Below are 27,673 nucleotides of genomic sequence, written 5' to 3'. Positions count from 1 at the left end.
GAAATAGACCAGTTGTGCTGGTTTTGGCTAGGGTAGAATTATTTTTTTTTCCTTTTCAGCTGCAATGGGGCTGTTTTGGATTTCTGCTGAGCACAGAGTTGATAATATTGAGATGTTCTTGTTATTATTGAGCAGGGCTTACACAGAGAGAAGACCTTTTCAGTTTTTTGTACTGCCATGCTGGTGAGGAGACTGGGGATGCATCAGAGACAGGACACAGACAGGACAGGTGACTGCAACTGACCAAGGGGATATTCCAGACATGTGACATCATGCTCACGTAATACAGTGTCATGGAGGAAGGAGGAAATTAAGGACATTTGGAGTCCAGTTTTCTTTCCATTTTTCTTCCCAAGTCACCGTCACACCTAGTGTGTGCTCTCCTGTCAAAGGCTGAACATCTGCCTGTCCATGGAAAGAGGTAAATGAATGTCTTGTTTTACTTTTCTTGTGCCCACAGCTTTTCATTTCCCACTTAAACTGTCTTTATCTCAGTCCATAGGTTTTATACCTTTTATTCTTCCAATTCACTCTCTAATTCCACTGGTAAGGGCATGAGCAACCAGCTGTGTGTGCTTAGTTCTCAGCTGGGGTTAAACCACAACCAGTGGAAATGCATGAGGATAGGACAGTTACATGTTTCGAAATAGTAAATTAAGACATTATTTTTGATTCTGTGCTGTGTCTCAGTTGTACTGATTTCTGTCAGGCTAACAAATCAGGACCACCAGAAGACCAGCACAAAGGCTATATAATTTTTGACTCTCAGATTGACATAAAATCAATGGAGAATATCCAGAAAGAGAAAATGGTGCTAGGAGTAGTGAAGGTGAGCTGGGATCCACAACCATGGGCCTTTAAAACACTCAAATCATGACAAACATGTATGCTCCAAGCTTAGAATAATATCTTCTAAAATACCCCAACTACAGGACAAGATTGTGAGTTTACAACTCACATCATGGCAAAGACAAATATCAGCATTTAATAAAAATCAATGTAAGTTGCAATCATTGTTAAATATAGAGCCTTTTCTTTAAAAAAAAATAAAACAAAGATTTTCATACAACAATTGTATTTCTACATTATTTCTACAGAAGCATTACAGAAGTACTTAGTACTTCTTTAGTTGTGGTAGTCTGAAAACTCAACTTCAACTTCCCCAAACAACTTTTCATTTTCAAATTTAACATTTACTAGGAGAAGTTCTACATTGAACATAACTGTAATTCTTACACAGAATAGCAAAGTTCATGTTATACAACAGCAACAACTCTGTTTTTACCCTATTTAGTTCCAAAGTAAAGGTGCAATTATTAATTGTGATTTCTATTAATTCTACATCTTCCAAAACAAACGCCTCTGAAGAGATCAACACCGTAGTTTGTTTTTTTTTTTGACAAAAAATTATAATTAATTAACTTAAGAGAATAATCATATATGGCTATTCTAACAACACTACCACTGGAAAAAATAGCATTAATGAAGTGCCACATCTTATTTGTATCAATTGCAACAGCTTTGCAGTAAAGTCTTCTAACATCTATAATAACAACTGACACACAGTTTTCTATCTTCTGATTCACAAGAAAGCATTTCCAGAACTTTCTAGTGGTGAGACTCTTCATCTTTCTTCTCAAACCTTAAATGAATATTCAGACCAAATATTCTTAGTAAATACTACTAAGCCTTACAATTCAAAAAAATATGAACACACCCAGAATTCTCAGCAACCTGTTTGTTCCACTTTGATTTCTAGTAAATTCAGCATCAAAAAAAAGACATTTCATAGCACTATCACAGATGACTGACTCAAATATTTTGCATATACTGTACCTCAGCGTTTTAATACTAAAAGGAATCAATACTGATGGGTTAATCTTTTTTTGATTAGCAGTAAGTACAAAAATAGTTTACTAGCAGCACACCAAGTTTTATGAGCTGTAAACAGAAAAGAAGGAAGTGTGATGTGTGGTAGAGAAAGTCATCATTTCTTCTTTAGAAGTCCTGAAGTCTGTATGCTAACATAAATGTTATTTAAGAAAGGAGGAGTTTTTCCTGAGAAAAAACATGATTTGAACTGCTAGATCACTTGAATGCAGACGAAGATATGGGTGAAATTCTTTTTCAATACTTTTCATTTCTTCCCTTGATTTTGCAGGCATCACCCTGTATCTCTTTGCCTTTTTTTTTTTTCCCCCAATGATCTATATTTGTCATGATCATATACTAGCTGTAAACTTCCCACAGATCATGATTCAATGACACTGAATTCTGTGCTGCTATACAACAAGTGATACTTTCAGTGCAACATTTAAAGAAGCTGGTAAATAATACATACAGTATATGAAAATAAAGACACCTTGTAAAGAATATCTGCAGAAAATAATCACATTCTGTTGCCTCCAAATTGCAAAATGACCATTCTCTGCATACATCAGACTGCAAAACAAACTTGAAGAAAGACTTGATGTAATGGCCTTAGAAACACTGTATGAGGTGAAAACTGATTTGGCTAGAAACTTTTTCAAGCTACACTAGGTAAGAAGAACAGGAATTTTTGTGGGAAAACCAAAATGGGTGATTAAAGATATAGTGCTCTGGGTTAAAGATATAGAGCTCAGCTTCGGCCACTCTAACTCTCTTCAGAAAAAACAAAAACAAACAAACACTGAAATGGCTGGCATTCCTGCACAAACATCTCTGGCTCAAATTAATACTGGGGCAGCACTCAAGGACAAAGTCTTCCCATTCTACATAGCAGAACATGTTCTTCTGTGTGAAATTAAGGACAAGTAAGTGAGCCATGAACAGACACATCTCTTAATTATCCTTTGTTCACACAAAACTCAGATACGAAAACAGCAGCTGCAATTCTATCTGTCAGTACACAAAGTTAAGTAGTTCAGAAGCAGTACTTCCCCTCACTCCCAGTGTCCCCAAAGGCTTCAAACTGACTCAGAAAAATAAATCAAAGAGCTTGCAAATAGCAAGATTTCCTATCCATTTAATACATTTTAGGCATAAATATTGCAAACTAAATTCTATTTTCTAAGGATTTGTTATTTTAAAATGCTTCAGAGATATTTGATCACTTCTATTTTTAAAAGACCATCCAATAGACTTGTCAGCAAATTACTTTAGAGAAAGAAAGGAAAGGAAAAGGACATCCAACACGGGAGTATTACCTGCCATCTGGAGGGGTTTAACAAATTATACAGACTGGTGATATTTGCACCCAGAGCTCAATCACTTAAAAACCATGCCCGTCCATATGCATTCACTAAATTCCAGCTGGCGACAAGAACCCCACAAAGAAATCTTAAAATATCAAAAAAATATTATTTTAGATCTAAATTTTTTATATCCTACAAAACTCTGACACTTCACTTTTAATATGAACTACATACATTAGATTGGAAGATTCTGAGGGAAGTTGTAGACAGCTATCTACCTGCTGACAGACAACGGAGAATAGAAATTTTCACTTCCTTGAAGTTGCAAAATAAAGCTCTAATTCTAAGTAGAAAATTAGATTAAAGAATGTAAAAGTGACATACAGGATGCTAAATTAGTAGCTGGAACCAGTAGATAAACAGACAATGAGGAACGTAAGTGTTTTTTGTGGCAAAGTTAAGCAACAAGAAACAACAGTGCATGACCTAAGAAGTTCAAAGCAAAGTCCTTAAACATTGGTGGCACCCAGTGAATACAACGACCAGAGACCCCTATGGACAACACTCTAGGATCATAAAAGGACTTCCAGTAGAAGGCAGATGCATGCAAATTAGTTCTGGGAAAAGTGATGTTTATGTATTACCTAGGAAGTATGCTGTAATGAATATGTATGATCATGATGGAATAAATACCCTGTTGTAAAGTTTCATGACACACATTCAATTAGAGGAAAAATCCTCAGAATGTGTCCAGACCTGCAATAAACAATGTCTGATTTCTAATACCTCAAATTGTGTTAAAAGTTAATTTTTAGCCAACTTCAGTATCAATGCAGCTTTTGATCATTAATAAGCTTTGGGGGAACTGCATTTTGTTACAACAGGCAGGATCTGACTAGAAGTCACAGCATTTCTTTCATTTGTCTTATAAATTTTGTGCAAGACAACAAAAGAGTTGCCTGAGCTGTATAAACAGAAGCACCCATGTATTTCTATTTATTAAATCACACACATTGAATCAGTTTTCAACCAGGAAAAAAAGTAAAAATTTTACAAGGAAAAAAATAAAAATAGAAATTTCAGAATTTGTTTGTTTTCACACTGCCTATATTACTTTAACAAATAAATTTTTAATGATTTAATACATTTTTAAATGTTCAAAACAAAAGTCCATAGACTGTACATTAAAAAAAAAATCTACATACAAAATTCAAACCATTTTCACTATGGACAGGTCTCTACATTTTCCTGTATCACTTCATGAATATATTATAAAGGTAATGTTACACATGCATATATATAAGCAACTCCATGCAACATGTATGTAAATTCAGCTACTTTTTTCTCCCTCAGCTTTCAAGAGCTGCACATTCAATTTAGATGCTACCAAAAAAAAAAAAAAATTTTACTGCAGTAAATATACAACAAAGGTATTCTTAAAGTAAACCAGTGTCAGCTGCAGGCCAAGACAAGTGAGTAAGAAATTTTAATTACTGGAAGTTTTTCTTCATATTTGTGGCAATTAATACACATATATATAGCTGCATTGTGTCCAATTCTATGCCATTTATAAAAACAGATGTGAAACTTACTGTTGCAAACTGTCTTAAGATTGAGATATTATAGATTCAGATATGTGTAAGTACCTCTGCTACATGCCATTTTTATTCACTCTCTTCAAAAGCAAATGGGAAAGAATTCTTTACCATGTAATAACTATTTTTGCCATGTATTGCGCACATATATTCTATTTCCAGCACACTACTACCAAGCACATGAGATCAGATTATTTTTGCCAGCAGATTTTCTCTGCCAAAGATATAAATGGCTAAGCAGGCTCAGTTCCCTCACCAATAAAGAAATCAGGTGCCACAGGCACTTAGTACTCCAGAGAAAAGCATTATTTAATACATAGAGTGCACTGTGACAATTGCCTCAGAAAACCGTGAAGAAAACTAGCATACTTTCTTCACAAATCAACATGACAAATACCCACAGATCTGAAATGAGCATTTCAAATGGAAGTGACTACTCAATTTGACTTAATATTTATGGAAGAATTATGGACCTTAGATACTGAAGTGGAAAGTCAAATGTTCAGAAAACAAAAGAAAAGAGGAATTAAGTCCCTCATCTAAGAACAAATGCATTTACCAGGGCCTCGCCAAATTTGTCTTATCAATTTAGCATGATCAGGGCTAATCAATAATCTGTAACTTCCTGTTAAAGTGATCTTCACATGGTTTTAGTCCTTTAAAACCACAAAGTTTTAAACCATTTTATATAGATCACAGATGAGCGAGTTTAAGTTTTGAAAAAAAATTTGATCCATGAGCATGCTATTGCTCTCTTTTTAACTAAGATTTGAACAGTGAAAATTACATTAACTAAAATAGCTAGCCTCCACCATAATCATGTCAAAATGGCTCTTGTATTATGAAATCAGAGCATTGTTTAGGCTGAAAAAGACCTTCAAGATCATCAAGTCAAACCATTTACTTTGCCCATGTCCCTGAGTGCCATATCTAAACACCTTTTAAATACCTCCAGAGATCTTGCTGGACTCAACCAATTTGCTCAACACCCCTACAAATCCATTAAAATTGCCAAACCATGAACAACATGCTATTACAAAAAGACAGAATTCCACTTAATACAGTCCTCTGTGTTTTCTGAACAATTATATAAAACTCAGTTTCAAAATATGCGAAGTTGTCTTGGAAATCTAAAAATGTGTATGTTACAGAGAGTGCAAGCTGAAAAGAAAAAGTTCCTGGATAGTTATGATAATAACCCAGCTCTCAAGAGATCTGAAAAAAAGAAAAAAAAAAGTAAAACAGTAAATATTTTCATTCTTCAATATAGGTAACTTTTTCTCCATTCCAGATTTGAAATTAAAGGCTTAAAGCAAAACCACATTTCTGGTGAAGGTCTATAAAGAAAGACAGCCAAACAATATTTTGAAATTCAGAAATGTATCTCAAATTTATAATATAATACCTAATATCCTAAGGCATTGCAATTCCAGACTCCAAGAAAAAATGCAACATTTTTTGTTGTGTTCTTACATGAAGCAGTGAGAATAACAATACCTGTAAATCATCTCTCAGAGTTTCTCTAACTGCTAACCATGAAGGGTTAGAAGTACAGAAAGAATCTTCTTCCAGATCCTGGATTCCTACCAAAAGAATGTTAATGGTACTTTTGGATTAAAAATAACTAAGGAGCACCTCCCTAAATACTAAGTTCTTAATTAAGAATTCACCACAATATTCTGAAAATAGAATGGGAAAAAAGAATAACCATCTAGGGCTGTAACACCTGTCAGAATAGGCTTAAAGTGACTTCAAGCATCCCTCTAGCAAAGCTAAAAAGGAGTAGGGGAGCATTACAGCAATGTTGGTATTCATTACCATACAGGACATTTTTGGAACTAATCCAGCTAATGACTCCAGATTTAATTTTTCATGTCATACAAAGCCATAGTTTTGTACTGCTTGACTCTGGATAGCAGGTAAGCCTGCACTCCATTGCTTTCTCACCGCACAGCAGGATGGACAAATGAAAAGAACTGCAAAAGCAGCGAGGAGGGAGAGGGGGACCTTGCAGGTTGAAATAAAGGCCCTTTATTAAGTACAAGGGGAAAAATAAAGAAAACAAATTATGCAAAAGCAGTCATTCCCCACCAGCAGACCAATGTCTCTCCAATCCTGAGCAGGGTCTACTTTGGAAAAACAACTACCCAGTTCTTCTGCAGAGTATGATGTCATACGTTATGGAATATTCCCCTGCTCAATTCACATCGGCTGTGCCAGCTGTTCCCCACCCCAGCCTCCTGCTTACCCTCAGCTGCTGACTGGCACAGTGAGAAGCAGAAGGGACCATGATGTTGTGCAACCACTATTCAGTAACAGCTATAGAACACTGGCGTCTTTTCAACACTGTTTTGGTCACCTATCTATAACACAGCACCACATGGGCTGCTACATGGGAAATGAACTCTAAACCAAACATGCCCAGTACAAGTTTTAAAGATAAGACCACTAGTAATCAATGCATTTGTTAGTACACACATCAACCACAGAGGAAAAAACTCAAATACTTCAAAAGAGCTACAGAGAGGTACAGAAATCTGAAAGTTGATATATACAAGGATACCAGAGGATTCACCCAAACTGCCCTGTGACTTCCAAGAGCTTAAAGATACCAACAATGGCTACATAGTTATTCCTGTAGGTTTAGATATTAAATCAACAGTTATCTAGCTTTAATACTCCTGCAGGGCATAGACTATAGCTTGCTTAATGACAACAAATTATACCATACTCAGAATTTTTTCTGAACAGGAGAATCTTAAGAAGACTTTACTCACCTCCATGGAAACAAAACTGTTCCGATACAGCATCTTGTGCACTACCCTACCATACCAAATCAAAGACTTCAGCAGCACTGAATTCTGCAGTCCTCTCACTCTGATCCACACACAAACATCAGAAGCAGTCTGGTGATGGTTATACAGGTTTCCAGTTAAGTCTTTACTACAGTCAAGTTCATCTGCACATCTCTAACATGTAAGCAATTACAGTAATTTCTTACATGGTGTCATGTATGCCAATAGTCTTCTAAATACGTGCTTCAATGATACAAGATAAAAAAGGAGGGGAAAAAGAAGTGTAATGCATTTAAGTATCTACACATGAAATTCAATGCAACTCCTAAGCAGTGCTAAGCACTGCCACAAGGACTCTATTCCAAAAGTCAAACCCAGCTGTAACAAGTATATGTAATACAGGAATTCATCTACTCATGCAACCTAGAAAATATGGGTTTGGATAAATCTGATAGAAATAGTATTGGACAACTTTTTTGTAATAAAAAAATAAAGGCATTGCATTTGCAGCACATACATAGCCATTAAAGATACATTCCTAACAAGCAAAAACTGCAACAAGCCAGTGACATCACCAATGACTTCTGAGGAGCAAACCCTTGAGAAGCATATTAAAAAAAAAGACAAACAATTACAGAGGAAAACCAATTCTGATTATTCTCTAAATATTTACATAAAATATTTAAAATATTTTATATCCAGAAAGCACAGCCTCTTTATGAGAGCAAATGGGAAAACAAGTTGTCCAACTATCTAGGGACATCCACTGCAGAACACAGTTTTTCCCAGTATAAAATGTTCTGCATCATCTGGTACCTTTTCCATTTTAATTTAGTCTGTTCTGCTATATCCACTCCAGAAAAGATTTCACTGTTTGGAAACTCGTTGAAAGATTTTAAGTAAGGTCTGTATGTGTGTTTCTCTGTTCTAGGAAGTCAGGTGAGGTACCCCAGTGAGGTACCTTTTATTGCTTCATAATTACCAAGATGTCACTTTTATTTAAATTCTGGGATACGCTGAAATTGCATTTCCCAGATATTCACTGCTCCTGCCTGTGTTAAGTTTGGACAACAAGTCACTACCAACGTCTACTCTGGAGACTCCTGTATCATTTTTGTAACAATCCAAAAGATCTAGAGCATTGCATCAATTTCAAGCATCTCAAGAAACTTTATAAGTTCTCCAGCTGTTCAGAATCATACTTGATCTACTTATTTGTAAGCTATATGTTTTTATTTCTTTTCATTCATTAAATGACTTTCAGTCATTTGATAATAAAAGTCATAGCTCTAAAATTAGACTCCAATCCTCTATTTATCATAATAAAAAGCAAGCTGCACCTCCAAAGTTTTTTATTAAACATAATATAAACAAGATGTAGGAAGTGAACTAAAAAACAGTCAACTATTTCCTTTAGACATTTGTCTCCCTAGATTTTCTGTACAGCTACTCAGAGAACACCCTGAGCAAGACTCTGACTGCCGTACACAGAATTCAAACAAATAAATTTCTCTTATCACCAGTATATTTATTTGTAACTACTTCCCCAGACATAACAAATTATGCTGTACCTATTATTTCAATTTAACCATTTTAGTCATTCAATTTAATAAATTTTTCCCATGCTTTTATAATTTTTAATGGCTTTGGGAAAGTCATTCCTTTTCTTTTTACCCTCCTCTGGATAAAGAACTAGCCAAATATCACTACCTGAGAAATATATATTTTAACTAGAATTTAGTATTTTATATTGTAGGTGTCTTTCACTGGAAAAAAATATTTCCAGAAAATACTACATTGATTGTAAGCATTTGTTGTAATAGACTAAAAGCCTAAGACAATTTGTTAAGCTACTAAAACTGAAAAATTTTTAAAAATATATTTTTTAATCAACTGGTAAAACAACACCCTCACCATTCTCTCCAATAGACAAAAGTACACTTTAATCCTGCTTGTATACTTCCCAGAACACATAAGCCAGCTGAATGACAGCAAATATAGTATAGCCTTCTGTTGCCCAAAATGAGTTCTAAAGACAGATACCCATCCAATAAAATAATCCCACATTTCCAGTAAGCGAAGTGGGTGCTGTATTTCTACATAACAGTATTACAGAGTCCAGACTTTGGCAAATATTATACTAGTAAAGCACTAGCTTGATCAATCAAATAAGGTAACTGTCTACAAAATGTTGATTCCATTTGGCAAAGCTCACCACACAACTAGAGAACCAACTCAGACAGATTTGGAACTTTTTCGTCAAGTTCAAGTAATAGCATGGATCTCAAGTTAAAGATGACTTCAGCTCTGTTGAGAAAGGAGAAAGAATGCTTGTATCATTGGAATAAATAAACCTTTATATTTCCATTTTTTATCAGATGTCACAAGCCACACAAGAGAAAGAGCGGTCAGATGTTCTGTTTCATCAGCTTGAAAAAGCAAATCTCAAAATTGCATCAACCAAGGAAAAATACTGCTAAAAAGATTACTCTATAGTTGGAGCTCATATATTTCACTAATGGTCTGATCTTAAATTTGGGTGTTTATTTTGTGCACACAAATCAGAGCTATGGTCTACGGCTCATTCAAGACCAAAAAAAGGGAAGAAAAATGGCATGGAAATATCCACAACTAGCATTACAGCCGAATACATCCAATTACCAGAAACTTTTTTTTTGTAAATTTTATGCTATGGTAATTTTAGCTAAGAAGTAAGTTGTCTCTACTTCCACTAGACCCTTAGAAATCTTTGACACAGGAGACAAGTACACGGTGGTTGAAAGTACTTTCAATTCAAATTGTCTGTATTCAGTGAAATAATGGAATCCCTCTTAGAAATATAACATTTTTATAAATTGCTCCTGATACTAAAGGAGTAACTAAACTGAAGTTGCCATCAGAGAGCTTCAAAACTAGAGAAGGACACACAATATTTCATACACAAATCTTCAGAGCACACAATGTAGGAAGAGTGAGTCATCTAAACAGATGCCATACACAAGCATTAAGAAAAAAAATCTGCACCTCAAGTAAGGGATGGAAAAAAGAACAAAGTAGTTAGGGATTTAGCATCTTCTATTGAAGTTATTCCATTTTAACTTCTGTACCATACTTATTACACAGTTCTGGTCACTACTTACTCAATTGGAAAGAAACCTTCCTGACTACTTTTATTTTAGACCATTTTTGATACAAGTTTCTCTGAGACTTTATATAACCAATCCACCCTCAATTCATAGCTCTTCAAGAATAAAGGTCTTGCCTCAATCTTACTTTGAAAAATCCATAATAACTGGATGTGGTAGGTTAACTTAGGCTCTCTGCCAGTTCCCCTCCTCATAAGATAGGGAAGAAAATACAATTAAAAGCTCATGGATCAAGATAAAGACAGCGAGATCACTCACTTGCTACCATCATCTGCAAAACAGACTGGACTTAGGAAAGATAAATTTAATTTATTGCCAATAAAAGATAGATAGTGAGAAACAAAAACCAAAATAAATCCATCTTCCCCCCACCATTCCTTCTTCCTTTTTTCCTGGCTTAACTTTATTACTAACTCCCCCACCTCTCCCCAGTGCTGTGCAGAGCAAAAGGGAGGGGGAACAGGGCTTGCAATTCAAGCACTACACTTCATCCCTGACATATTTTCCTCCTCACTCTTTTCCCCTGGTCCAGCATAGAATCCCTCCCACGCAACAGAGTCTTTCCCAGGACTTCCCACAGGAGTCACAGTTCTTCAGGAACCGCTTCAGCATGGTCCTTTCCACAGAGCATAGTCCTTTAGAAACAGACTTCTTCAGCGTGGGTTCCCCAAGGGCCACAGAATGCCCAGGCCAGAACATCTGGTATACAGCCTGTATAGGCTGCTCTCCACAGGCCACAACTCTGCCAGGAGCCTGCTTCTGACTGGACTCCTCATGGGCTGCAGCTTCCATCAGAGTGTGTCTACCTGCTTCAGCATGGTGTCCCTCATGGCCTGAAGTGTGGCTATCTGTTCCAGACGGGTCCAGTGTCCATGACCTCCAGGATGACAACCTGCTTTGATATGGTCTTGGCTTTGGGCTGCAAAGGAATCTCTCCTTTGGCACTTGGAGCACCTCTTCCCCTTGCTTGCTACTGATCTGGGGGTCTGCTGTTCTTGCATTTTTTTCTCACTCCTCTCTCATGGCTGCTGCACATGGTTCTTTACAATTTCTAATATGTTACCACAGAGGTGCCACCAGCATCTCTTAAAGACTCAGTATTGGGCAGTCATGGGTCTGTTTAGGAACTGGCTACACCTTGCCCTGTCAAGTACCAGGACAGCTCCTAGTCTCTTCTCAGAGAGGCCCATGGGAACTAAATATATTAGCTTAAAAGCTCCATTTCAAACTAGAGAATAACTTTCAGAAAGCTGAACAAATGAAAATCAAAAATTTATCATTTTCTCAAGTAAGGCATTGCACCAGCCAATGAGAAGACAGACAAGTGATTCTTAGCTAAGACTTTCCTAGTTGATTAGATGCTGATTTGAAGACCGCACTGTTGAGTACAGTCTCACCCAATTTCCTACCATATTCTTTGTACCTGCTTCCTCATCAGAAGTGGATCAGTCTTTTGCAAATTAAAAAAATGAACACTGTTTGATTTTCATATTCTTACTGAAAAACCTCCTGGGAAACTCCTTTTTGCATTTTTTTAGCTCTGAAAAATCCAGTGTCATTCCAATTTCTTCTTAAATTTAGTATGTGTTGTCAGGGTAGACGGTAGAGGAGCACTTGGAGTTGGATGACTAAGGTATTTTCAAAAGAAAGATATTAAAACCAATTTTTCTTACTGGGACTTTTTTTCTGTATACAGACAAAAGGATCAAACCACAATAATTGCACTCTTTATTGGCTCAGTTGTTCAACATGTGTTCTAGAAAATCATGACAAGAACTAGTCATTCCAGAAAGACAACATCAAAATTAAGAAGCAAAATGGTCTACATCAGACAAATGCAAGCTGTAGAATCTAAATGTAACAGATGACTGTGCACACACTCACAAGACAGACCTGCCACATGGCTGACCAACCTAACACATTTCATGTCACACATGTTTGTTCTAGGGGAAATGAACAACATTTCATGAACATGAAGAACATGAGTCTAATAGTCTACAAGCAGCTAACAGCACTTGGAGTCTCAATGCTAGTGAAAGTTGGAATGAGAAAGAGGAAAGAACTTAGGTACAGTCTACATGGCAAAGCATTTATTTGGGGCAATGAAAGGTACATGCAGCAACAGAAATATTCAGAATTTTCATGTGTGATCTGAATGCTAAAGAGAGAAGAGTGGACTAATAGACAACATCTCTTCTTAATTTCTGGTGCAGGAGCTGAAATCTGGAGAACCAAATATGGTCTGTGAAAGAATACACTCCTCCTTGCTTGCTTAACAGAGACCGAAAGAAAAAAGAAGACTACACCCACAGTAATACCTCCCTACTACTCCTGCTAGTTCTATAAAAATAAGAGTAGGTCAAGTATTTGAGAGCAATTATGAAACTCCTCTACTCCTCCATATCAAAACTTCATAAACAAAGAAGGCTTCAAGGATCTGCTCTACCAGGCTTATCTGCTTCATAAACTTCTGCTAGAAAAACTGCACCAGCTGGAAGTGGCAGCCAGGAATCAGACTCCAAATAACCAATTCAACCATGCTGGAAACAACCCTGCTGGAAAAAAAAATTGTTCTGATGCAGACAAATTATGCCAAGAGGAAAAGCATTTGGGTTGGCTTTACTCACACTACAGACTGAAATGGTGAATTTTTTCTGGCATAGAGATTTCTTCTGCTTTTCCAAGTAGGGACTTTATTGGCCAAGCTGCAGTAACATTTAGGTCAAAGTGGTTTAAAGAGCTCAAATACCAAAATTTTTCAAGCTGTCTTGAAAGCCTGTTACAACAACAACAGCAAAAAGTTAACTGTCTATATTCTGATACGTGTCAAAAATTTTTAAAATAAGGTCTCCAAAGAACATTTTTCAAATATGTCAAATAAAAATTGTTCCACAGCTTGCTGTCTTTGTATGCAGACATATACAAAGCAAATAACACATCAACCTCACAACCTCTATTTCATACACTCCAGCTCACTTTGGAAAAACAATACTGAAGAGAGACAGCTCTAAACACTTGGACTCTAAACTTAGTCACCACAAAAGTCTCAAATATTTACAAGTTACAACAGAAAGCTCTCCTAGCTCTCCCATGCAAATCAAAATCCAGAAGCATTGTCTTCCTCTGATTCTTTTCTCCTTTATGAGATAGTAAGATTTTTTTCTGCAACAGAGGAGGTATGGATGCAGGGAAACTGACAACAACTCACATGTCAATTTTTAAGAGAAATTATCTCTAACTGGACTTGGACAGTAAGAGTTAAGCAACTGTCCTGGTTTTTCAGGCACCAGGGATACTACTCTGAATGGTAAAACAGTAGCAAAGGGTTTCATTTATTAGCATGAGCTGCAAACTGAAACAATGGACTATGGGTCAGTAAGTTACTACCTGAGACAAATACATGAATAATATGGGTTTTTAATGCCTTCTTGACAGGACATGAAAAGAGGCCTGGTGGAACATGACAGTACCAAGAATAACAACAATACAAGGAACGGTAAGCAAAAAGGTAAAAGGAAAATAATATAATCAGAATCTGTTTCTTTAATCACTATAACCATCAACACATAAAACTGTTTAAAAAAGAAAGACCATTACCTGATCCCATAGTTTTCAATTGCAAAATACAACATAATCCCTTTTTCACATCATCAAACACACTGACAAGAGTAGGTGAAATGGGAAAAAATAGAAGAAAGCAGGACACCTAGAATCATGCAGCAGTCTTCAGCTTCAGCCAAAACACATCCAAAGGTAAAATTCTATAATAACTAGAAGTTCTGTAAGTATTATCTTAGCTTTTAGTCAAAACTTTAGAAAATTGAACAACAAAATCTTTAAGGTGCAATATTAGCTTGTTCGATTCTTTGGACCAAAGCCATTCTCAAATACTCTCTGAAAACCAAAAAAAGTACTCTTAAACAATGTATTTTATTTGTACCCTTTTTTCTACCTCATGTAGTTAAAATCAGAATAAGCTCTAAGATTGTCTCCAGAACGACCCTGATTAAGCAGTGAGGTTAGACCAGATGACCTCACTGAAGCCTCCTCCAACCTTATCCATTCTGCAAATACACTGACACAAAATCAGATTTTGCAACAACTTGTGGCAACAACTACTGCCTTCTCTCTTCCTAACAGTACCATAACACCCAACTCTATTATGCACACTTACTTAAAATATTATGAGGATGAAAAAAAGCCTAAAAATCTGCTCACAAAAAATACCCGAGCAATATCACTAATATACATATGTTAAAATTATATTAATAATGAAAAATCAAGTTATTCAAACAGCCTATGTGAATGTAATTTGACCCCTTGTGTGAACACAGCACAGCCTATGATTACTTGATCACGGACATTTTACCCATGGGATACCTGCCTTATTCCATGCATAAGCCTATGCCTTCCTCAAGAATTGTCAGAAAATAAAGAGATTCCTGTACAGACTCATCTGATTTGGCTGCAGAATGGTGCAAGTACAAAGCCTCGACTTAAATAGGCCAGGATTGGTCATACATGTTCACTCCAGAAAGGCCAATACTTTACTTATTTGGTTTCAGATATAGAAAGGAGCCAAGAAGTGACTCAGTGACAGAGCTTTTATAATGGAAGCATAAGAAGCCCTCATAGACATAATTACTCATAGACATAGTCTATACATAATCATAGACATCGTTAACCCCAGATATTCAAGGCTTTGACTTCTGGGTGCCCCTTTTGATCAGTGCTAGAGCATAAATTAGGAACTTTCTACACCCACAGATGTATGAAATATTAAAAAGGAGACACAAAGAAAAGAGTAGGTAAAGACTCATAGTGAATTTTTATGCAGAAATTATTTATGCAGAAAGGATATGATTTCTGGCACATCTCTACATTCTTTCATACAATTCCATTTTTGTCCCTCTCCAATTTCACCGTGCAAAAATACCATAATTTGAAATCATACCCAAACCTACATCAGTCATCAACAGAGTTTAAATATTTTAATCATCCACACTGCTACTTTGAGAAAAATGGTTGGATGTCATGTTTTGTGGCCTAGGCCTTAGAAGGAAACAAGACACTTGGCTTGTGGCTTTCACAGATATTTGTTGATAGCTAAGGAATGGCACGATTTAATGATCTTGGACTTCATTCCACACATAAAAGGGAACTACATTCTGGGACAAAGTTTCCCAATATGCAGTCTGTAAAACATCAGATGGTGATCCAAGAAATAATCATAAAAGTGTATTTTTTAAAAACATACATTTCCACACATATTAGCAAGAAAACATTATTGAGGAAACACAAAAAAAAATAAAAACACTCCAGTTTTAGCCTAACTAAACAGCACTATAAGGCTTAAGAAAATTGTGACATTTCACAAGATGATCCTCACATTTTTCAAGGAAATTAAATGTTCTTGAAGCAACATATTCTCCTTTAACATTTAAGTTTGAAAACACTTTCTTCTGTTCTACTGAATTTCCTGAGTCCCCTCCAGAAACTGCCTTCTTACATCCAGTATGTTCCTCTCTTCATCTTACTTCCCTAAACTTTTAACCTTTTTTTCCAGATCTCACTATGCTTCCTCTATTGTTCTCCTTAGAGACACCCATTAAAGTCACCTGCTGAAGCAATCCATCCATCCACTGTGCAATTTTTGCCTATTTTCATTAACAAACTCTGCCTCAGGTATTCTGTTTCATTCTAAATTTCAGTTACCACAGTTGGAACATCCTTTATTTCACTGCTTGGCTACAGAATCTCCTTTCTTAGGACTCTTGTTTCACCCACCACTTTTTTAAAATTACAGACATCTAGCTCACACTGTATCTCTATTCCCTGGGTTAAGATCCAGATATAGGTACGCAGCCTTTGTCTTTCACAGTCTTTTTTTACAGGACTAATTTTCCTTCCTAACGTCCTTAGAAAACCAAACTCTGCTTGGTTTTCTAAGCAGACAAACAAGCAGCAATGACTACATTAAGTCTTTATACCAAAACAGCTCAGAAGAAAAAAGCTAACAAAGAATACTGGAGATGTCCTAGGAGGTCATAAGTACAATAACAATAGCATGCCTGAGATAAGATACTTTCCCTCAGAAACAGTATTTCTGCTCTCCTATTTCCAATATACCACTACTACAAAATTCAAGAATGTCAAATAAAAAACATCGTTAAAAAAACCCAACAGACATCTTTTTATTTCAAGTGCATAACATTTAACTTGAAACATCATTTGCATGTGTTGCTCTGAGGCTTCATTCTTCATCAGTTTGAAACGTACAGTTTTTTTCTGAGATGACTAAAATTTAAAACTTCTTGATTTAAAAAAAGATACAACTTTTAAATTAAATACGCTGATTAATACATACACATTTAACCTATTTATATGTATTACTAAGTACCTTTTTTCCAAGACAATTATTTTCACAAGTCTTGTAAATGACAAACTATATCTGCATGAAAACAGGCTTACTAAAAGCAACAAAATAAAATTTAAGTTCAAATAAAAGTGCTTAAGTATGTTACATATTTCAAAAACTGGAAAAACTATTTTACATTTAAAACTAAACTAATTATGTTATTTGGGACTATCAAGAATAACAACTACATAAGTGATCAGAAAAGTAAAATTTCAGAACTGATCTCCTCTTTCTTGACAGTTCTATTAATGCATTAGAAAGAACAAACTGTTTTATTTCTGTTTCCCGTTTCAAATGGATGTAAATTAAATTTGAATAAAGTAAGAACTGGTTAAAACTTTTTTAAATAAGAAGACTATTCACTTGATATTCATAAAAGATACTGCTGTATTAATTGATCTTGACATGTCAGCAAATTCTGTTTCCCAGCATCTGGTAATTGATAGCTTTTGCTTTTCTGAGCACTTCGGCAAGATGCATGTACTGTTGGATATGTGGGCTGCGGTGTGTGCTTTTTGTTTTGATTTGTTTTTAATTTGAGAATACATTCAGCCTGCGGTAACATGCATATTCACCATGAAATTTTAAGTTGACATATGTTTCTTTAATTAAAAGTTCAAGTTAATACGTTTAAAACACAGGTTTGCTACAGCTTTCTACAAAGCCTCTTTATATGGCCTCTAAAATTGTTTGCATCTTATTTGCACATACTTCCAAGAGCTTCTAGATCAATTAAATTATTTTTCACCATCATGGTTAAACTATTATATATTTTGAAATACTTTATGACACAGAAAGAATAGATCCAATATTTGATTCTTGTGATTGCAGAAAATAATTCAAAAATGTATTGTTTCTTACTGAGATGAATATATGAAAAAGACATGTTTCCTTGGAATCTGGGCCTTTTCTTTTTTTTTTTCTCTTTTTTTTTTTTTTTACGTGCAATAAGAGAATGCAGATTTCCACCTTCTCAGGAAAATTAAGTTTGCATACCAGCGCAGAATATCCCTGGGACTTCACTCCGGAATACAACAGTTCGTACTTTCTTATCAGATTTCAAAGCATCCACAGCTTTTGACATCTACAGAAAAAAGGAGGAAGGGGAATAACCAAACACTTTTTAAAGTGTTTCATTCCAATACTTCACCTTTTTGCTAAAAACTATTCTTTTCACTTACCATTTTTACAAGATTTTTGCTAAGTGCATTCTTGGCATGAGATCTGTTTAATCCAAGCACCACAATTCCTGGAGGGGAAGAAGGATCACATCATTGTTACAATGTAGTGAAATATGTATCATTTATGTAAATTATTGTTATTTTGAAATTATACATAAGGCATTGAGGACTGAAAAAAAATAGTGTAATCACTACTGAGTTTCTGAAAGAAAATAAACTGACTTATTCTTTTCAATACTCAAAAGAAACTACACTTACTTTAAGAACAAAAATATGGCCCTAACGTCTTCATGTGGAAACAGTGCTTACAAAGGTTGAATGTAGAATTACACAACTGCATGCACAAATTTCATGTTTGTGCATGAAGTGCTGACATACAGTCAGGAAAGACAGTTAACTGTAAAGCACATCTTTCCATATTTAGAGAGCCTATCTACAGGGACTTCTTAAAGTATGAAGTGCTACCAGAGCAAAGACCAGCAACTCCAATACAGGTAAAAGGAAGTCATAAACATAGAAAGAATGCCCCCAATGGGAAACATGTACTTTTGTTTAAAAAGGAACAAAATCAAACAAAAATCCTCCCCTGAAACACACAAAAATCAAGCTTGATGCTTGGTACATGGCTCCACAGACACATTCACAGATCCTTTAGTCCAGTCACAGATCAATTGTATGACTGACTACCTGTGCACTGGTTTGAATGTTGCAGCAGAAACAAAAATTACCTTAATTTTTCCCCCCATCCCACCACACACAGGCATGATTATCAAAGAGGAAAATTCTGAAAAGTCTGTCATGGTAATAGACCAAATGCCTAAGCTTACCACAACTATAACAATCTTTTAGACAATTACTGCCTGAGGTCAAAACACCAGCACACAGTCCTGCTCCTACCCTGGAAACATTTTATCAATCAGGACCTTTTATGCAGAGAATGCAAGGATAAAGGGAAAAAAAGGACTAGGGCAGGACCAGGAATGAAAGGCAGAAAGGGAGCTCTGTCTCAAAAAAGCCCACAGTATTGCTATCAACCTATGATATGAAAAAACAAAATTCCAGAAACTCAGTGTTTCCCTGGGTGATTACTACTTCACCACTCAGCTTTGAATGTACAACCTATACATAATCTTGCTCTTGTAGCCTTCCTTGTCATCTCAGTGCATATACTGCTTCTTCTACTTTCAGAAAACCTGTCCTCCCTTAGTGTTTGAGCTCCCTTCCTCTCCTTCCTCCTGCATGTATGTTGCACACACATGCACACAAGCTTTAAAAGAGTTTCTGCTCCTTCTGCAGTTACCAATTTGAAGACAAAGTCTTCCACTTGTCTTCCATTGCTACCACTCTCAAGATTCAAATAAAAATAGTGTCATTTGCAAGTAATAAAGCACACATTCCTTGCTCTTAAGGTACAGTCAATTGCTAAGTATAGATACCTTCTAAAAGAGGGGTGGAGCCAGGTCAACCCAAATCAACTTCATTCCCTTGATCTACAGGCCTGAATTCTCATGTTTATCCCTATGGCTGGAGATATTCATACAGGACTGCCTGTAAAGGCTGTTACTCAGCACTTACATAGGAATCTGTTTATGTTCTATTATCAGAAAGGAGTAGTGCTGTAGCACTTTTTTTCAGCTGTTACAATTTCTTCTCCAGGAGGAGGATCACTCCAAATTCAAGTACTCCATATGTTCAACACAAGTAGATTAGGAAAAAGCATCATTGCATGTTAAAGCAACAAAAAGACCCTTCACCCTGACTTCACTTTGATTTTCAGGCACTACAAATCCCACGCTTGAATAAACTAGAGATCCTATTATCCCAAACCATACTTCAGTCAGGAAATAGAGTCCTTTTCAGAAGCATATTATACTTAATGGCAATGACACTTAATGACACTTGAATTTTTCTTCTCCCCACTGAAGCCCAAAGACTGCTACTCCACCACCACCAGCAGTGTATTCAGAAGAAAAATCCAGTTAACATTAAAGCACTTAAAATATTTTCCTATAAAGCAATGATCCTTGAAGACAAATCATACAAGTCAATTTTTGCTTAGGAGCATCGTATCAAGTCATAAAACTACCACTTCTGCTTCCTTCTACAGAACTAAAAGATAAAGATGGCACTCACACAGTAATTTTCATTTAAGTATAAAAAAAAAATATGAAGCAAGGATTGCAAGAGGAAAAGTATAAAATGTTTTCAAGGGATACCTACATATTGCAGTGATAGATATACAAAAAGACATTCTTCATAGTCACATTTTAATCGTTTTTGTTCTGATATGCCATTACTACTAGATCTGAGCATCCTGAGAAAGAAAGGGACCTTGAAGATCATCTAGTTCCAAGCCCCCTGCAGGAACACCTTGCACTAGACCAGGTTGTCTAGATGCGAATCCAGCCTGGCCTTGAACACCTCCAGTGATGGGGTATCCACAGCTTCTCTGGGCAATTAGTTTCAGTCCCTAAGAGTAAATAATATCTTCCTAATATCTAAACTAAACCTGCTTTATTTCAGTTTAAAGTCCTTCTCTATATTTCTTAGTTTTTATGTTTCTCCCTTCAGAAAATGGAATGTCACAATAGGCCACCCCGAAGCCTAATGTTCAGGATGAACAATCCCAATTCCCTCAGACTTTTTTCACAGGAAAGAAGGTACTCCATTCCTTTGATCAGGTTCATGGCCTCCTCTGGACTCATTCCAACAGCTCCATGTCCTTCCTGTGCCGGGACCCCAGAGCTGGATGCAGGGTTCCAGGTGGGGTCTCACCAGAGCAGAGCAGAGGGACAGAATCCCCTCCCTCCCCTGCTGCCCACACTGCTCTGGATGCAGCCCAGGACATGTTTGGCTCTCTGGGCTGGGAGTACCCATGGTTGGGTCATGTCCAGCCTCTCACCCACCAGCACCCCCAGGGCCTTCTCACAGGGCTGCTCTCCATCTGCTCATCCCCAGCATGTGCTGGGGATGCTGATACCAGCGTCAACTGGTATTTGCCTCAACTCAGTTGCAGCATCTTGTACTTGGTCTTGTTAAATTTCATGAGATTCCCATGGGGCCACTTCAGGAACTCATCCAGGTCCCTCTGGATGGCATTCAGTCCTTCAGATGTGTCAACTGCACCAGCAAGCTTGGCGTCATCTAAATATTTGCTGAAGGTGAACTCAATCCCTTCATCTATGTCATCAGTGAAGCTACTAAATCACAGTCGACCCCATATAGACCCCTAAGGTACACCACTTGTCACTGATGTCCATCAGGACCCTGAGCCATTGACCACCACATGCTGGATGCCACCGTCCAACCAGCTTCTCATCCACTGAACAGTCCATCCAGCAAATCCACCTCTCTCCACTTCAGAAGCAAAGATGCTGTGGTGTACTCTGCAAAAAGCTTCCCAGAAGTCCAGATAAATGACATCTCAACACTCCCCTTGTCCACTAACAAAGTCACTCTGTCATTCAAGGCCACTGGGTTGGTCAGGCAGGACTTGTCCTTGGTGAAGCTGTGCTGACTGCCTTGAATCACCTCCCTGTTCTCCATATGCCTGAACACAGCTTTCCGGGAGGACCTGTTCCATGACTCTTCCAAGCACAGAGGTGAGGCCCATGGGTCAGTAGTTCCCAGGCTCCAGCTTTCAGCCTCTTTTAAAGATGGGTACAATGTTTCCCCTTTTCCAGTCACAGGGGACTTGACCTGACTGCTGCAACTTTTCAGTAATATCTGTTACATTGTTATCTGAAGCATTTAATCATAGTTCATTCTGCCTAACGCACACACATGTGAATGCGCTTTCCAAAATCGTTTACTGTTTGAAAAATCTACTTGTGAAAGAAAAGATAATAAAAAGTAACCATTAATAAAGTAATCATTAATAAAGTAGAAATTAGTACTAGTACATCAACTTTGTTGGTCTATCTGAATGGTATCAAAAACGTGACAGATCTACTAAGAAGGAATAAGCACTCACGTAATGCTAAACCCAATATTAATGTCATACTTTTTCCTGGGAGTCATCCCCACATTATTTCTGGGACACATTCAGCACATAATGTGCATCTATTAAAAATACATCTGCATACAGAAAACTATACTCATCTTAACTGGCTAGGCTCTCCAAGAGACAACGATCCCCAGTGTTGTCTAATATAAGTAGCTGTATACTACTTTCCTAGCCAACCATTAAAGGCAAAGCATAAGTAAATGTACAATATGTTCTCTACTTATAAGTTGTTCCTGTCAAAAGAGAAAGCTGACTGTGGTATAATTCTTAGTGTTTAAGAGAAAAAAAAAAAAAGGTTTTATTATAAAAGTTATATGATAAAAATGAAAGTTATGTCATAAAATGAAAGCATAGTAAAAGCCAAAAAATGCCTTTTACTGAAATAAGGATACATAGCATATACTGAATTTATTACTTGAATAAAGTGAAGAGATTAGATACTAGTTTACCTACTGTTTGTATCAGCAAACAGGAAATCTACCTTTTAAAAATGGTTTTTATCACTTTTATCTTGCACTTTTTAGAGATCAAAACACTCATCCTCAATGTATGATTACTTAAAAATTAATCTTGTCTTTAAACCAATATTAATTGTTTTGTCAGAGTTCGAAAGATTCGCTACATCCACATATAAAGTACTTGCAGACTTTTGTTTGTATTTATTTTATTTTTATTTGCATTAAACCCACATACACGTGGTTTTCCATAATTAAAAAAAATAATTTTTTTGAATTAATGTCTGAATTATGCTTTGATAATCTGAAGGAGGATCAAAGCAAGTTATTTTTAAGCTTGTTTCACTTAACTACTCAGAAAAACAAGGCATACAAGTGTACTTAGATGTTTATTATTCTAAAGTAGCTTTTTAAGCAAAACAGGAACATATGGTGAATGTATCATGAACAATTCTGGTGGCATTCATTAATCATCTTATCAAGAAGTATATAAGTGAAAAATCACATAGATGTGTACTAACCAGCACTTTTTAAAAACATCAAAACATTCTTCAAAATCCCCTAACTGAGCCTATTTCATCTCTAAATTGTGATTTAACTCTTTTCCACACTTCTTAAATTAGTAGATCTCTCCTGCTCAGCCCTGCTTTAAACACAGCGAAAGAATGGGAAGTTTTTCCAATTTATCAGCTAGCTATCAGTTTCCAACCTCTGAGCAAACAACTTCAACCAAGACTACATTTGCTTTTGCCTATTCCATGTACATTAAAATTCTAACTGATGAAGACCAAAAGCTGTCTTACTCTAAACTGAACCAAAACCAGCTGGGAAATTTGATCATAAGGAACCATTCAAGTGAAAAATCCAAATTTTATAAATATTTATATCCCATTCCAGCAAGTGACACTGCAACACTGGAGTCAAGACTAAAAAGATATTTCTCCCAATTGCACCTCTAACTTAAAAATCCAAAGCACTAGGTTCATTTAAATTTGTAATGGGATCACTAATGCAATTTGGCTAAGTTCTGAAAGGTCAATAGCTGTAATACATTTCAGCCCTAGTGATGATCAAACAGAATCTCGAATAAAGTAAAAGATATATACTTAATTTAAAAAAACTAACACACTGACAGTCATTTTTACTCAGAGAAAACTGACAGTAAGAGCTTCATAAGTTGCAACATGGGCAGAATACACAGGTATTTTTCAATCACATTCTATAAAAATTTCACACCTTCTGTATTTTAAGAAGTTCAGGTCAAATCTGGAAGCTGGAAAGCCTCGAGTTAAAATTTCAATAACTAGTTTTTGCAAATATAGTCTCAGTTTACATTTAACAACTTCCCAAGATCTGGGGTATGCAAATCACATGGAAATGATATGAAGCAGAACAGTTTGCTACTTTGCCCACAGGCAAAGATTTGTCCAGTGCTACAAGCCATGTGCCTGTACGTGAGGCAGGTACAGCCAGTTTTCTCTCCTCCCCAGCATTCACAACACATCCTTCTCTGAGCAACATGGAAACACTAGGCATCTGCAAGTGCACAACCACAGCATCAACAAGCATATGTGTGCCATAAAAGGTAGTCAGAGAACAGGGTCTGATCCTGCATGGAATCAAGAAATATTTAATGGGATGGTGTGATGAGGCCACAGAGGCACCAGAGTACCATGCAGGAACGTCTAGAACATGAAATGGCAGATCAAGCAATAGCAGGGTAGAAAAGAGCAGGACCACAGGGGTGTTTATAGAGCTGGTGTCCTCATTCAGCAGAGATATTACATGCTGTAAGATAAATATAGATAAACTTGGCATACAGGATGAGGAGCAGGGTACGTGGTAGCACTACAGGGAGAAAGCAGAGCTATGTTTCTTTTGCAGAAAGAGTTGCCTGCTCTTTGTGCTGCTGAAGACAGCATATGAAGTTTATGTCTCCTGGCCTATTTCTACATCCTTGTTCTTATCCTTTTATAATTAACAGTGGTTTTTTCTATGTCCTTCTGGAAGTCAATACCAAAGAAAATTCCTTCTGCTTAAGAGAATTCATTAATTAAAAATACACTGATTGAATCCTTCCTCATGATAGTGACAGTCGCTTTAACATTACAAATAATATCTCCATATTTTGGGGCATTAGGCTACATATTCATTATGAAACACCTTCATAACATTACAAAAACAATGATTCCTAGCTGATTCAACAGCTGGAACACACTGCCTCATTTAATGTTTGTTATGTAATAGAAATAGAAGTTCAGTACTATGTAAGATCATGATATTTTCTACCACTTTATGGTAAAGCACAAAAAAAACCATGGAAAAACACTCTTCTAATATTTTAAATTCTTCTTTGCTCCTGTCTCGTCTCTTCCTTAATTTAAAATAATCCCCAGAAAATCTGAAGCTAATCTAAGCTAATTCCAAGTTCCACAGTTGGCTGGAAAAACAGGACTGAAGTAGCACATTTTAAACTAAGTGGAAAGAGTTGGGAACAGAAGTACAGAAAAAGATGATTACAAATCAGATCAGATTACATCATCTTTACTATCAATCCTAAATAATGACAAACACAACATCAGTTTTCCCTTGAAAACAAAAGAACAATCTTCTAAGCCTCATGCTGAAGCTCAAAGTTTTAAAGTTACCTGTCTGTATATGTATAAAAATCTATGTATAGGCATACTCAACTCATGGGCATTTGCCTGAATTGGCAGCAGGTCTGAAATAGCTGAGTTAATGTGCTCAAAGATGTAAACTAAACTGTCCATCTCAATACATGGTGGTTCCAAGATATGTTCTCCATATAAAAAGATTCATGTGCTGCAGATAATCAAAACCCTATACTATGGTCCTCTCCATGAAAGCAGGTATAACATCATGGCTATAAAAATAAATCCTCAGGAACAGAGTTTGCACTGACTTCTTCTCCACCATTCCAAGCCCTGACGCATACACAGGGGAAGGAAGTGACAAACACCAAAGGAAGTGTAACACCTACAAAATCCAGTGAGCACTACATGAGAAGAGGAAGTACATAGCATCTGTGCTATGATGCACTGGCGGCAGGTCACTAAGGAGCACAGATTTTCTTTCTTTTTTTAAGGTGGTGAGTTAAAATAAGACTCTTGATATAGTTGAGTAGAACAAGGTGAGTAGTAGTAGAGAACACAAAAGGCAAGAAGTATGAGATGGTTATTAGGAAAGTGGCATGAGATGAGAGAATACTGAAGACATACCTTCCAGCACAGACATCATGGATCTAAGTCCTATGCCCTTCTGTGCCCACTGCACACAAACACAAAACCAATGTCTGAAGCAGCATGACTCTAGAAGTTTGCTGCTAAACTTCATTTTCTCACAATTAGAGTGGCAAACAGATGCCAGCTCAGAGAGATGTACTTCGCAAACACAGTACATATGCTGCAATACTCTGGTAAAGAAGAATGATGCTATTGACACACCTCAGGGACAGAATGCTATCCACAGAACACTAGACAAGCTCCTGAAGTGGGCCCATGGGAACCTCATGAGTTTTAACAAGACCAAGTGCAAGGTGCTTCAACTGGGTCAGGACAAGCCACAGTATCAATCTAGGCTGGGGGATGAACAGGTCAAAAGCAGCACTAGGGAGAAGGATTTGGGGGTGCTGGTGGGTGAGAGGCTGAACATGACCCAGCCATGGGCACTCCCAGCCCAGAGAGCCAAACGTGTCCTGGGCTGCATCCAAAGCAGTGTGGGCAGCAGGGGAGGGAGGGGATTCTGTCCCTCTGCTCTGCTCTGGTGAGAGCCCACCTGGAACCCTGCATCCAGCTCTGGGGTCCCTGCATAGGAAGGACATGGAGCTGTTGGAGCAAGTCTAGAGGAGGCCACCAGGATGATGAGAAGAATGGAATTCCTCTCCTATAAAGAAAGGCTGAATGAATTTGAACTGTTCAGTGTAGAAATTAGAAGGCTTTAAAGTGACCTAATTGCAGCCTTCTAGTACCTGAAGGGAACCTATCTGAAAGATGAGACAAGACTACTTAAAAGGGCATGTTGCAACATGACATGGTGGAATGGGTTCGAATTGAAAGATAACAGGAGGAAAATCTTTACTGTGAGGGTGGTGAGGCACTGGAACAGGTTTCCCAGAGAAGCTGTGGATGCCCCATTCCTGGTGGTGTTCTAGGCCAGGTTGGATGGGGCTTTAAGCAAATCTGGTCTAGTACGAGGTATCCCTGACCAAGGCGGAGGAGTTAGAACCAGATAGTATTCAAGGTCCTTTCTAATCTAAACCGTTTTACGATGCTGTGAAGAGCTAAGCAACCAAACTGACCCAGTTCTGCCACTGCCATGCCGGCAGCTCCCAGCACCCTGCGACGCAACCCCGTCCGCGGTGACAAAAAGGAGGAGCCACCGCTCCCTTCCCGCCCCTCGCCGCCGGGCAGCTCCCCCAGGGCCGCCCTCTCCCTGCCCCGCAGGGGTCACCCCGGCCAGGCCGGGACAGCGGGTGCAGAGCCACCTTCCCCTCGTTACCTTTGTGCTCATCATCCAGGTACCGGACGCGCAGCTCCTCCTCTTCCTTCGCCTGGGAGCCGTAGCTCCTCCCGGCCGAGGGGAGAGCGGTGGCGGCGACGCCTCCTCGCAGCGGGGGCGCGCGGTGGCCGTTGCGGCCGAGGGGGGCGGAGGTCGGGGCGGCTGGGCCTCTGAGCCAGAGCCGGGCGCGCAGGAGGCCGAGCCCGCCCAGCGCCGCCGCCGCCGCCATCGCTGCTGCCGGCGCCGCCTCAGCCTCTCGCGGCCTCGGCCCCGGTCCCGCCGCCCACGTGACCGGCTGCGGCACGCACGGGGCGCCGCTCCCCGCTCCCCCCTCCCCTCCGCGCGCCGCCGCCGCCGCCCGGGGCCGCGGGGTGGGGGCGGGC

General features: G+C 37.8%; 1 protein-coding gene across 2 annotated transcripts in view; it reads right to left on the bottom strand.

The window, feature by feature from the left end:
* AUH (AU RNA binding methylglutaconyl-CoA hydratase) overlaps nucleotides 1-27,350 on the bottom strand; it is a 114,731-nt gene extending 87,381 nt beyond the window's left edge. Inside the window, exons 1-3 of one of the 2 annotated variants that reach the window (XM_005530064.3) lie at nucleotides 27,291-27,350; nucleotides 18,312-18,379; nucleotides 18,127-18,214 (exon numbers count right to left, since the gene is read on the bottom strand). In XM_005530064.3, the coding sequence (XP_005530121.2) occupies nucleotides 18,127-18,214; nucleotides 18,312-18,314 (91 nt within the window). In that variant the 5' untranslated portion in view covers nucleotides 18,315-18,379; nucleotides 27,291-27,350. Of the gene's footprint in view, nucleotides 1-18,126; nucleotides 18,215-18,311; nucleotides 18,380-27,290 lie in introns of those variants that run through there. The other variant, XM_088054523.1, reaches the window with a different exon arrangement.
* Nucleotides 27,351-27,673: the final 323 nt, after the last annotated feature.

This window comes from Pseudopodoces humilis, chromosome 4 (genome assembly GCF_049639895.1).
Source record: "Pseudopodoces humilis isolate 2021_Gansu_Grassland_sample_001 chromosome 4, ASM4963989v1, whole genome shotgun sequence".
Taxonomy (NCBI): domain Eukaryota; kingdom Metazoa; phylum Chordata; class Aves; order Passeriformes; family Paridae; genus Pseudopodoces; species Pseudopodoces humilis.
This window is presented reverse-complemented; position numbering and strand designations above follow the sequence as displayed.